This window comes from Dendrobates tinctorius, unplaced genomic scaffold (genome assembly GCF_039654945.1).
Source record: "Dendrobates tinctorius isolate UK_male_01 unplaced genomic scaffold, ASM3965494v1 ptg000150l, whole genome shotgun sequence".
In the NCBI taxonomy this organism is placed as follows: Eukaryota; Metazoa; Chordata; class Amphibia; order Anura; family Dendrobatidae; genus Dendrobates; species Dendrobates tinctorius.
Window position 1 is genome coordinate 3,259,835 of NW_027361817.1, and position 12,906 is coordinate 3,272,740.

At 42.0% G+C, this 12,906-nt stretch overlaps 1 protein-coding gene across 1 annotated transcript in view; it reads left to right on the top strand.

Annotated features, from left to right (window-relative positions):
• The window catches only part of ARPC1B (actin related protein 2/3 complex subunit 1B), a 102,663-nt gene extending 91,798 nt beyond the window's left edge, over positions 1 to 10,865 (top strand). The window contains exons 8-10 of the mRNA XM_073546678.1: positions 3,522 to 3,718; positions 7,841 to 7,931; positions 10,437 to 10,865. Coding sequence (XP_073402779.1) covers positions 3,522 to 3,718; positions 7,841 to 7,931; positions 10,437 to 10,475 — 327 coding nt within the window. The 3' untranslated portion in view covers positions 10,476 to 10,865. The remainder of the gene's footprint in view (positions 1 to 3,521; positions 3,719 to 7,840; positions 7,932 to 10,436) is intronic.
• Positions 10,866 to 12,906: the final 2,041 nt, after the last annotated feature.

The following is a 12,906-nucleotide window of genomic DNA, read 5'->3' on the forward strand; positions in this document are numbered from 1 at the left end:
TGCCTAGCACTCTGAAAATGGTTGAGGAACACAAAGCAGGAGAAGGCTATAAGAAGATTGCAAAATGTTTTCAAGTTGCCCTTTCCTCAGTTCAAAATGTAATTAAGAAATGGCAGTTAGCAGGAACAGTGAAGCTCAAGATAAAGCAAAATGTCAGTGAGAGCTGCTCATAGGATTGCTAAAGAGGCAAATCAGAACCTCCGCTTGACTGCAAAAAACCTTCAGAAAAATTTAGCAGACTCTGAAGTTGTGGTACAATGTTCTATTGTTCAGAGACACCTGCACAAATATGGCCTTTATGGAGTCATCAGAAGAAAACCTTTCCTGCATCCTCACCATAAAATTCAGCATCAAAAGTATGCAAAAGAACATCTAAAAAAATCTGATGCATTTTGGAAACAAGTCCTATAGACCGATGAGGTTGAAAAAGAACTCTTTGGTCAAAATGATCAAAGGTATGTGTGGAGAAAAAAAGGACACATTATTTCAGGAAAAGAACATCTTACCAACAATTGAGCATGGGGGTGGATCAATCATGCTTTTGGGTTGTGTTGCAGTTAATGCCACGCAGAACATTTCACAAGTGGAGCGAAGATGAATTGAATGAAATTTCAACAAATTCTTGATGCAAGCATAACACCATCTGTAAAAAAAAAAGCTGAAGTTGAAAAAGAGGATGGCTCATGTAAATGGATAATGATCCTAAGCAGCCATCAAAATCCACAATAGACAACCTCAAAATGCGAAAGCTGAAGGTTTTGCAATGGCCCTAACAGTCCCCTTATCTGAACATCTGTAACGAATGGAAGCGGAGGCAGAGATGGTGAAGTTCACATTCGTTTTTATTTTTAAAGTGGAACCTCGGGACCATGGTCCGGGGGGCTCTGAAGGGGGCGTGACTAGTGAGCCCCGGGTACCCATAGTAAAGCCCCTCAGACAGGGCCAGAATGGAATACCCGGAGGACACAGGTGCTACCTCCAGTTAGACCCCGGACACGTGGCAGCTGTACCAGCGGGACCAAAAGGGATAACAGAAGTGACAGCAGAGTCCGTAGTGAGACGGGTCCTGGATCCGTGTAGTTGGTAAGTAGCTGGTTCCAGTGACCTAGACACAGTCCTCGGACTCGGATGGCTGTTGGCGGAACGGGATGGCTTTCGCCCAGATGGTTGCAGATATAACCAGGATGATCAGGATACTGATATTCTGTGGAGACAGATAGCATTAGAGAATGCACAGGGACTGCAGATACAGCGCAGACAGGTTAGCAAGAGAACCGGATGTAGCAATGATTGATACTCGTTGCTCCGGCGCTCACCCTATGGAGGAGAGGCCAGAAATAGCAGCCAGTGCGCTGCCATTGGTTAATTGCCCATTTTGAAAAATGCACACTGTCCCTTTAAGAAGGCAGGAGAGCACGCGGGCGTGCCCTAATAGCTCTAGTTGCAGATCTGCCGACAGGACGCCAGGAGGTGGGGGAAGGAGAGAGACCTGAATGCTGAGCAGCTGCATGAGACACAGAGGAAGCCGGCTGCTGCCTAAGGACAGCGTGCGAGGCAGGAGGTGAGTGCCCAGAACGGGAGGCAGCGGCAGACCTGGACGCAGCGCCAGAACGGGGACCAGATGTAACAGTGGCAGACCTGGGCGCCGCGCCAGGACAGGGACCGGGTGTAACAACATCATTGAAAATCTGTGGATGGACCTTGAAATTGCAGTGCATGCAAGACAACCCAGGAATCTCACAGAACTGGAAGAATTTTTCAAGGAAGAATGGATGAAAATCCCTCCAACAAGAATTGGCTGGCTGCAAAAAGCGTTTACAAGCTGTAATACTTTCAGAATGAAAAAAAAAAAAAAAATATATATATATATATATATATATATATATTGCCTAAAATACAAAGGAAATGTGTCATCTTTAACTTTAGGCCTTTTAGAGATCATTTCATCTTCAACTTGCTTAACTGTTCATAATAACAGTAATTTTGACCAGGGCTGCCCAAACTTTTACATTCCACTGTAAATGTATTCACTCTATGCATATACCAAAAAAATTCAAAAATGTTTAATCAACCCCTTTTTTCCCCAAAGATAAATATTAAAAAATAACTTTTATATTCCTGCATACAAAATTGGCCGAACTAATAAAATATAACAATGGTTACCCCATATGGTGAATCTTGAAATGGGGAAAAAAAAAACGAAATGTCGGACCTGACAATTTTTTTGTCTCTGCAATTGTACCTAAAAATGCAATAAAAAGCAGTCACAAAATTGTAGGTACCTCAACATGATATAAATAAAAATGTCAACTAGATTCACTTAAAACAACTCCTCATGCAAAGGTCCTTCAATGGAAAAATAAAAAGTTAAGGATCTCAGAGAAGGGCGACATAAAACTTTTTTTTATAATGTTCTGATTTTTTTTTTCACCACACTAACCTAGACACCTGGAAATCATGTTGTTATTATTATTATTATTATTATACATTTATGTTGCTACTGTAGTTCATTTGTACTGCACATAAACACCGTTAAAATAAAAAAAAAAACTGTTGCTTAATTGCACGGCACTTGGAATTTTATTTCCAATTTCATAGTACATTATAACATAAATTGAATGGTGTCATTCAAAGCTACAACTTGCCCCTACCTACTAGTTTCTTGCATCACCGCCCTCTGAAGATGTTCTAGAACCTGGCTAAAGGATGCTGTGGGAGATGTGAGTGCAGAGCCAGCTCTCTGCTTCTATCTCCAGTGCTGCCATAGCGTCTTACTGAAAGAAGACATTGTCAGGAGGCAAAGATGGAAGCAGTGAGTAACACTTGTGCCGATCCACAACTTCTAGGCCCACCGTCATGAAACCTCATCGGTGAGCAGGATTGGCATAACTGACAGCTTTTCGCACCACCACCTGATGACAACTCTTTTGAAGACAGAGCTAGAAGCTGTGGGGCAGTGCCGATGTCAATAACTTCTTGTATCACTGGCCCCTGATAACGATTTGTCTTTGGGTGGTTCTAGAAGCTGTGGGGTGGTGCTCTTATTACTCACTGCTTCTATCTCCACCCGCTGACGACATCTTTTACAGAAGCTGTGGTGGAGGTAAAATCAGAAAGTTGGCGCTGCACTCCTCTCTTCCACAGCATCCATCACCATGGATCCAGGACGTCTTCAGAGGGCGGCGATACAAGAAAGTAGTCAGTAACTGCAGCGCTTCCCCCAATAACGTTCTGTTCCAGGAGGGGCGATGGACGCTGCACGGGGGTGAGTGCAGTCCCAGCCTCCTGTGTAGTCCCATTTCAGACTCCTCTCAGATGAAACATCACAGAAAATGCAGTAAAAAAACATATTTAGGGATTAGGTAGATCAGAAAAAATGTAGTGTATTGTGTAATAAAGATAATTACAAAAGTGGTTAGGATGTAAGGATAGATAGGCAAAATATACATTTTAGGTGCAGGACTACCCCCTTAAACATTTGTATTGTCACTAGTTTTTAATTCTCTCCTTTAATGTCCCAGGGTCATGACTGCTATCCTATCCTGTACACATACAATGAAGCTCAGGGGACCCTGAGCTTTGGAGGAAAATTGGATGTTCCCAAGCAAAGTTCACAAAGAGGGATGACTGCAAGAGAAAGATTTCAGAATCTAGACAAGAAGGCCAGCTCTGATACCAATAGCAGCTCCCTGGAGTCTTTACACAAGAACAGCATCAGGTAATCAATATTTGGAACAATTTATCGCGTGTCACAGTGACCATGCACTTTGGATAGCTTTTGTCTTTTGTCCTCATGTTCGCTCATTCGGTTGCTTCTCACAAAATTAGAATATCATCGCAAAGTTAATTTATTTCTTCAATACAAAAAGTGAAACTCATCTATTCTATAGAGTCATTACAGGCAGAGTGATCTATTTCACGTGTTTATTTCTGTTAATGTTGATGATTATGGCTTACAGCCAATGAAAACCCAAAAGCCATTATCTCAGTAAATTAGATTACTTTATAACACCAGCTTGAAAAAATGATTTTACAATCCGAAATACTGGCCTCCTGAAATGTATGTTCAGTAAATGCACTCAATACTTGGCCGGGGCTCCTTTGGCATCAATTACTGCATCAATGCAGCGTGGCATGGAGGCGATCAGCCTATGGCACTGCTGAGGTGTTATGGAAGCTCAGGTTGATTCGACAGCAGCCTTCAGCTCATCTGCATTGTTGGGTCTGTTGTCTCTCATCTATCTATTGACAATACCTCATAGATTCTCTATGGGGTTAAGGTCACATGAGTTTGCTGGCCAATCAAGCACAGTGATACTGTTGTTTGTAAACCAGGTATTGGTACTTTTGCATGAAAACAAACAAAAGCCAGCTCACCAAGTGTTCACCGCAGACCTCGGAGCTCCGTCTGGACTGACAACCACATCTTGTTAGAAAACATTTGTAACACCTGTTTGGAATCTCTAATATAGCCAGGCATCCTCTGTACAAGGGGTTGCAACAATGTGTCAACCCATTGTGACAAATGCTCATGTGCTGAACCGATGCCCGAGACAATCGGTCGCATAGGAGGAATGCCACAGCCTTTGTGTATTTTGGGTACTCCATATATAATTGGAAGCACCGGTTTTTTCACTTGCAGATTAGAGATTCCAAACAGGTGTTACAAATGTTTTCTAACAAGATGTGGTTGTCATCATATTCATGGCTTAGTTGTGATGTAGTATCATTATATACATGTATCCCTCATGATTTAGCAATAAGAGCTTTGCAATTTCATTTAAAAAGGTTTAGTAACTACTCTATGGATCTAATTAATTATATTTTGCAAGTAGTAATATTTTTGATGTCACATAATTTTTTCTCCTTCAACCAGTGTTATTATTTACAGTTGAAGGGAGTAGCCTTGGGAGCCAAATTTTCACCGTCCCTTGCAAATCTGGTTATGTCGTATTGGGAATATGAATTTATTTTCTCAGATTCCAATCCTTTTTATGGACAGGTGGCATGGTATGGCAGATATATCGATGATACCCTATTAATTTGGGATGGAGATGTATCTGCCATACCTGCCTTTATGCTATATCTAAACTCTAACCAATACAATATTAAATTTACGCATGAACATAATATGGAACATATATCTTTTTTGGATTTGGATTTATTTGGTGTTGAGGGGGAAATAATCTCTACGAAAACACATCATAAACCCTATAGTGGGAATACCATCTTACATGCGACTAGCAGTCACAATAAACATACCCTCAAAGCAATACCAGTAGGAGAACTCACAAGGGTTAAACGTAATTGTAGTGAAGAGAGTAATCTAGATAGTGAACTGGAACATGTAAATTGTACATGTAAATTGTCATGTGACTGTATTTGTGCATGTCATTGGATCAAATGTAGTATATATGCAGCTGAGATCAGTGTATCTCTATGGCTCTGACAAAGATCTTACAGATCGAAACGCGTTGCCGTGTCCGTGTGTATGGCTTATACTATGAAGATGACATATTTTTAATGTTGAAATAAAGAAGAAATTTTTTACACGCAGCTGGAACTAATTGCTTTTTCCTATTGGTACTTTTGGCAGTGTGGAAAGCTGCCAAGTCCTGCTGGAGAATGAAATTTCCATCCCAAAAAAGCTTGTCAGCAGAGGGAAGCATGAAGTGCTCTAAAATTTCCTGGTAGGCGGCTGCTCTGACTTTGGTCTTGATAAAACACAGTGGATCTACACCAGCAGGTGACATGGCTCCCCAAACCATCACTGATTGTGGAAACTTCACACTAGACCTCCAGCAGCTTGGATTGTGGCCTCTCCACTCTTCCTCCAGACTCTCAGACCTTGATTTCCAAATGAAATGTAAAACGTACTTTCATCTGAAAAAAACACCTTGGACCAATGAGCAACAGTCCAGTTTTTTTTTTATCCTTGGCCCAGGTAAGACGCTTCTGGCGTTGTCTATTGGCCAAGAGTGGCTTGACACAAGGATTGTGACACTTGTAGCCCATGTCCTGGATACATATGTGTGGTGGCTCTTGAAGCAATAACTCCAGCAGCAGGTCACTCCTTGTGAATCTCCCACAAATTTTTGAATGGCCTTTTCTTAACAATCATTTCAAGGCTGCAGTTATCCCGGTTGCTTGTGAACCTTTTTCTACCACACTTTTTCCTTCCACTCAACTTTCCATTAATATGCTTGGATACAGCACTCTGCGAACAGCCAGCTTCTTTAGCAATGACCTTTTGTGGCTTACCCTCCTGGTGGAGTGTGCCAATGACTGCCTTCTGGACATCTGTCAAGTCAGCAGTCTTCCCCATGATTGTGGAGGCTACGGACACAGACTAGTTGACCTTTTTGAACTCTTAGGAAGCCTTTGCAGGTGTTTACGTTATTTATTCTAATTTACTGAGATAATGACTTTTGGGTTTTCATTATCTGTAAAGCCATAACCATTAACATTAACAGAAATAAACACGTGAAATAGATCACTCTATTTGTAATGACTCTATATAATATGAGTTTCACTTTTTTTGTATTGAAGAACTGAAATAAATTAACATTGTGATGATATTCTAATTTTATGAGAAGCACCTTTATCTCTGATAACTCCCTCCACACGTACATGAAAGTTCTTCTGTATTTTTATGTGCTTTCATAGGGAGAGGGGAGTAGCCAGCTTCTAAACCCCTCCAGTGACAGCTGATCTCTCAAGAGAACACAAAGATTGAGCATTTGAATATTAAACTACCTGAGCATTCTGATGTCATGTGAGTGTCAGGAGACCACATACATCTTAGATGCATAAAAAAAGGAGGAAAAAATTTCCACCTTACTCACATTAATAGACACCTGTCTTTATCGTCAGAGATGCCATTCCGAAACTGCTGAGCAACAGAAATGTCCAAACAAAGAAAGTAAATGGGTAGGCACATCCAAATATTAAAACAATTCTTAAAGCTTTATTAAAGATGCATGGAATTAAAATCCACATGGGAATGGTGTAGTAACAGAAAACGCTCTGACGCGTTTCTGGCGCCTGCTGCGCCCTTCATCATAGAGTTCAGTGTTTAGAACCTGAATCCCTGGTCCTTGTGTAGCCAGTGCCTGAACCTCATCCCCTGATCCATGTGCGGCCAGTATCTGAATCCGTATCCGAGTCCAGTGTGTCTGAACGTGTGTCTCTCCAAGTATTCCGTGTATCCGGACTGTCTTATCAGTCTCTCAAATAAGCCCTGTCTGAGACTCTGTGTCAGTAACTGTTCTACCAGTGGACCCTGAACCTAGTAGTCTGAACGGAACCCGAGTCCTATCCGTGTCTCTGTACCTGACCCCTAGGGTGTGCAGCTGCAGTATCGGGGACTGCCCAGGAGTGTTACCTAACAGCTACTTGCAGCTCAAGACTGACACCACCATCAGGAGCTTCCACTAACACCAGGTAGCGGCTTAGCTACAACCCTCCTAGGTAAACCTGGCCCCGTAGCACAGTGGGTCCACGAACCATGTGTGCCACCAGCGTGCGTGACGCCTACCCATTTCCTGTTCTTGTTTATACATCTTAGACGGCTGGCCGATTCTGCCAAAATAGGTGGACGACATGGAACGAATGTAATCTTATGTGTTATTAACCTTATTACCTTCAGAGACTGAACACAAGCTTACTGGCCTTTAGAAAAAGCGAATAGCAAAGGGTATAGTCCATTATCTGTCAGCTGTGTCTATCCCCCATTATCAGATACAGTGTAATGAGTGCCAGCACTGATCTTCCTATTACAGACAAGAACTTCAATATAAACTAGATACTCAGAATATTAAAATTCTTATGTACTTTACAGTCAAATCTCTGTGCTGACTGGAGGGAAGGTGAAATGTACAAAGTTCTGCACCACTGGGATGGATGGAGGCATGTGTATCTGGGACATCAAGGTAAGCGACACTTAGCATTCACACAGCGACATAGTCATGTATAAACAGCATGTTACTCTTAAAGCGTATGGAGGCTTGGGGGGCTTTTTTTACTGAAGTACATACTGTACATTCATTAGGAAAAAATATTTTCGTGGCATTAAGTTATGCTATTACCAGTGCACCGACTTCCATCAACCAGCAGGGGGAGCAATATGTTTCCACTGTGCCTTGTAGCCTGCTGAAGACCCCCATAACTGCCATATGTGCCCTCCTTACAGCTACAGGCTGAGCTTCACAGGAGAACATCAATTTCACAATGTGCCACAATACTGTTGCAACGTGGCGTGGGGCGGTAGCCGTGGGCGAGGTACTTGTGTTTCATGCCCCGACACGCTGTGTGAAAATGGGGATCCTGAATGGGCGTATGGACTTTAGCTGTAATGGCGATACGCCCTTGCAGACCGCATGGTGCCGACCTATTCGGCCGACTAGGACTGGAAGTTACCAAGTTCAGGGAGGGAGACCACAGTTCATAAATAAATGGATTTTTGCTAACCAATTACTTTTGAGGAACTATGTACAGCAGACAGTTATCTTCACGAACGTTTCTGTTATGACATGGAACACTCGCTTCCTTCCCTCTTTCCAGGAATTACTCTTACCCTCTACTTTGTTTAGCTCTTCTCCCTCAACACAGCCCAGCACACTATATTCAGGGAGCCTCCTCGTCCGCTATAACAGCCTTCCCCCTTATGGGAGGTTTCTTTTCCAATATGGCTGCTGTATTGCTTTCCGCTTTATTGAAGCCTCTGCACCACGACGCGGGGCATTGTCTCGCTTAACCTCCGTTGCGTTACCTGTCTGACAGACAACTCTGTACCGTCCCCCTAGATTTCCTGCCCCAGGCCCCGATACTCCTTCCTTTTCTCTATTTTGCTCTGGACTGGCTCTGGACACTACTCACTTCCTTCTCGTTGTCGCTTCTCTCATATGAGCTTACTAGCTGCCTCGGTCGCGTCCCTCTTGCTACAAAAGTACTCACTGCATGCGGTTCTGCTACTCAGCCAGACCTGATGTGTGCTACTACTGCAGGCTGGCCACTATCAGACTCTCTGACAGGAAGCTCTCTGTTGTCTCTCCACTTTAGCCCTTCCCACTCTGGGCTAGTCCTAACCATTAACTCTAACTGTTCCTGTCAACTACCTAGGCTTGGGCAGAACACGAGTTCCTTACTAATAATACAAGTTATAACACATACTACACATCATAATGCTTTACATCTCTTTACAGATCTTCACGTGGGACTGTGGGCAGCACCTCCACTTCCTCACACTGTGATATTGCAGAATAAAATATAAGCAATCAGAGGTTTCAAACTAAAAAATACAGTAAAAATAATTAAAAATAAATGAGTAAAACACTTATCTTATTCCCTACATAAAAAAGGAGAGACCGGAACAAAAGATTGGTTGGACTTCCTAAATTTGAAAAATGTAAATATTTGTTAGGAAACCAACACAAAAAGCCTAGATAAGACAAATTAAAACAATTAATATTGCACCAGAATCTGTTTCGTAGGCCAAAAATTGGCACTGGGATACAACCCAGTATCCACCCAGCATGTGGTTGATATCCGAGATAAGTATGAATGGGCAATACCCCTAAAGGGATGTCAAGTAGTATTCACTAAAGAATAAAGGTGCAATGCACACGTACAGACAATAAATAATACAGTATCAAAATTATATACTGTCTAAAATTAAATAAGCAGTAGTTATGTGCAATAAAGTGCCATGTGCATAGTCAGCAGGTAAACTGGCATAGAAAAAGCATCACACGTTTCGCCACAGGAAGCAGCTTCCTCATGGGCCACCTCCTGTGGTGATACTTGTGGGGTCTTCTTTCCCGTATGATCCCATAAATATTTACATTGCTCATATTTAGGAAGAACAACTAATCTTTTGTACGCATCTTTCCTCTTTTTTAAATTGTATTTGTCTTAGTAAATATGCAGACGACCATGATGTTCTCTATCCGAGAAAATCAGTCCAATTATACTTATCACACACTGATCAGACTCTGATCAGAATTTGATCCAATTTTGTCAGAGGTGGAGAATTTAAAAAAAAAAAAAAAAAGTTTCTCTATCTCCTCCATTTAATTTGTCTGTAAAAATTGGACTGCACTCAGATGTCACCCGAGTGAGGTCTGATGATTTCCATGGACCCATAGACATGAATGGGCGATTGCCATCCGATTATTGGGGGAAAATCATACAAGCTGCAATTTTTTCCTTTTGATCAATAGGACATGTGCATTGTGCAATCCGATGTTTTGACGGCTCACACTCGGACTGAAGCTGTAGCCGTCTGCATGAGCATTTACACTTTGGTTAGCACTCCATTAATATACAGGTGGCCCCACTAATATGATATGTTGATCTTTTAGAATTGAGCAGCAATAAGCCTACAATTGTTGTCGTCGCCCTATTGTACAGTTATATTTTCTGCTTTCCTCTTGTAGAGCCTGGAGTCGGCAATGAAAGATCTGAAAATCCTATAAGGATTTATACCCAGAACGCGGGCCAGCAGCTTTTCTGTCCTCGGATTTCGCTCTGCTTCGCTTCAGTTTTTGCTTTGAGCTTTTACAGAATGAAAAATTTGAAGCATTTTTTTACTCATGGGTTCTAAGCTGGCCAATGGGACGTCAGCTTTTAAATGCAATCATGTAAACGAAACCTACAATTTCATGTATTTTCTAGGACTTCTTAAACCTAAAACCCATCTGGAAATGTAGTAACGCGCCAACTGGAAATGAGCTTTTAGTACTGGAGCCAGCCTTTCTGCCATGTTTCCTGATGACAGGTGTTTACAAGCATTGCCATGAACGATTTTATCAACAAAACTATAAATTGTAATGTTTAGAAATAAAAATTATTATGAAAAAAAGAAATATTGCTTTGTCTTTGTTTAAAAATGAAATTTCCCTATCCTTAGATGTTAAATACTGAATTCTGCATGGGCTAAGTATAAAATAGACGACAATTCTACACAAATGGCGATTCTTTACTGTAAGAGCACTGAAATTATGGTACACGGAAAATATTTTACAGGTGTGACAAAGTCACTGGCAGAGTGCTGGAGGGGAGATGCATCTCACTGAGGCTATTAGCTTCATTGAATTGAAGTCCAGAAGTTTGCTCCAGCACATTGTGTTGAAAGAGGTTAATCAGCCAGTTTAAGGGCTGGGTTTTTGTGGACAACCATAGAACAGGTGGGAGGACGTCCACCTTATCTCCACCCCAGGGTGTGGTCTGGGGCTTAAATAGTCTAATCAGTTATCCATAGAGAAGAAAGTGGGTAGGCACAATCCGTCCCTTGCAAAAATATCCTTTATTGTGGCATCAAGTTACCAACAGCAGGCAGATAAAACCATGGAGCAAGTACAGACGTCGATCATTTCGCGCTTACATTGCCCTTCAACAGGTCAGATGATCTCTGGACCAGATCTCATCTCCTTACTAATCAGAATCCCTCAATGTCTGTCTGCTATTTCATCCTTCTTCTCTGCTAGATTTCTAAAACTTAATATGGACAAAACACAATTCATCATCTATCCCCCATCTCACGTGACTCCCCCAAAGGACCTATCCTTTAAAGTAAATGGCTGCCCACTCTCTCTAGTCCCACAAGCTTGCTGCCTCGGGGTAATCTTTGACCCTGATCTCTCTTTCAAACCACATATCCAAGCCCTTTCCACTTCTTGCCGACTTTAACTCAAAAATATTTCACAGATCCGTACATTCCTCAACCAAGAATCTGCAAAAACCCTAGTCCATGCCCTCATCATCTCCCACCTTGACTACTGCAACCTCCTGCTCTGTGGCCTCCCCTCTAGCACTCTCGCACTCCTCTAATCTATTCTAAACTCTGCTGCTCGACTAATCCACCTGTCCCCCCGCTATTCCCCGGCCTCTCCCCTCTGTCAATCCCTGCACTGGCTCCCCATTACCCAGAGACTCAGGTTCAAAACGCTAACCATGACATACAAAGCAATCCATAACCTGAGTCCTCCATACATCTGTGACCTCGTCTCCTGGCATGCAACCTCCAATCCTTCTCTACTCTCCTCTTATCTCCTCTTCCCACAATCGCATACAAGATTTCTACCGCGCATCCCCCCTACTCTGCAACTCTCTACCACAACATATCAGAATCCGCCTACCGTGGAAACCTTCAAAAAGAACTTGAAGACCTCCCTCTTCCGACAAGCCTACAACTTGCAGTAACCACCGATCCACCAAACCACTGCACGACCAGCTCTACCATCGCCTACTGTATCCTCACCCATCCCTTGTAGATTGTGAGCCCTCGCTGGCAGAGTCCACTCTCCTCCTGTACCAGTCATGACTTCTATTGTAAGATTACTGTACTTGTACTTATTATGTACACCCCTCCTCACATGTAAAGCGCCATGGAATAAATGGCACTATAATAATAATATAGCAACTGCCAGGCATGGTTTAGCACTAATTTTTTGTGGCAGTACATATATTGTTCTTAGCCACATTCATGGTTCTTTCACTATATTTGAGGCATTTTTACTGGATAATACAAATTACTGTTTTTTCATGATCTACTGTGGATTCCCCGCTAATCTTGCTTCGCAGATTTTATTGTTATTTATTATCTTTATATGTAGTCTAATTGATATAAAAGTATTATTTGGTATAAAATACTTTTTTTTCCCTCCTTGTCTTCACTGACTAGCAGGGGGTTGTTAGTTTTATGTGATCTTTATTGAGTTATTTGCCTACACTAAGTTCATTGCTGTTGGGATATCTTTAAGTGTTTAAGGCTATGTGCACACGGTGTGGATCCGCAGCAGAACTGCAGGTGATGTACAGTACCATTATAGCCTATGTAAAAAAAAAAAACGCTGTGCACATGCTGCGGATTTTTCCACGCGAATTTCGTGCGGAATAAAAAAAAAG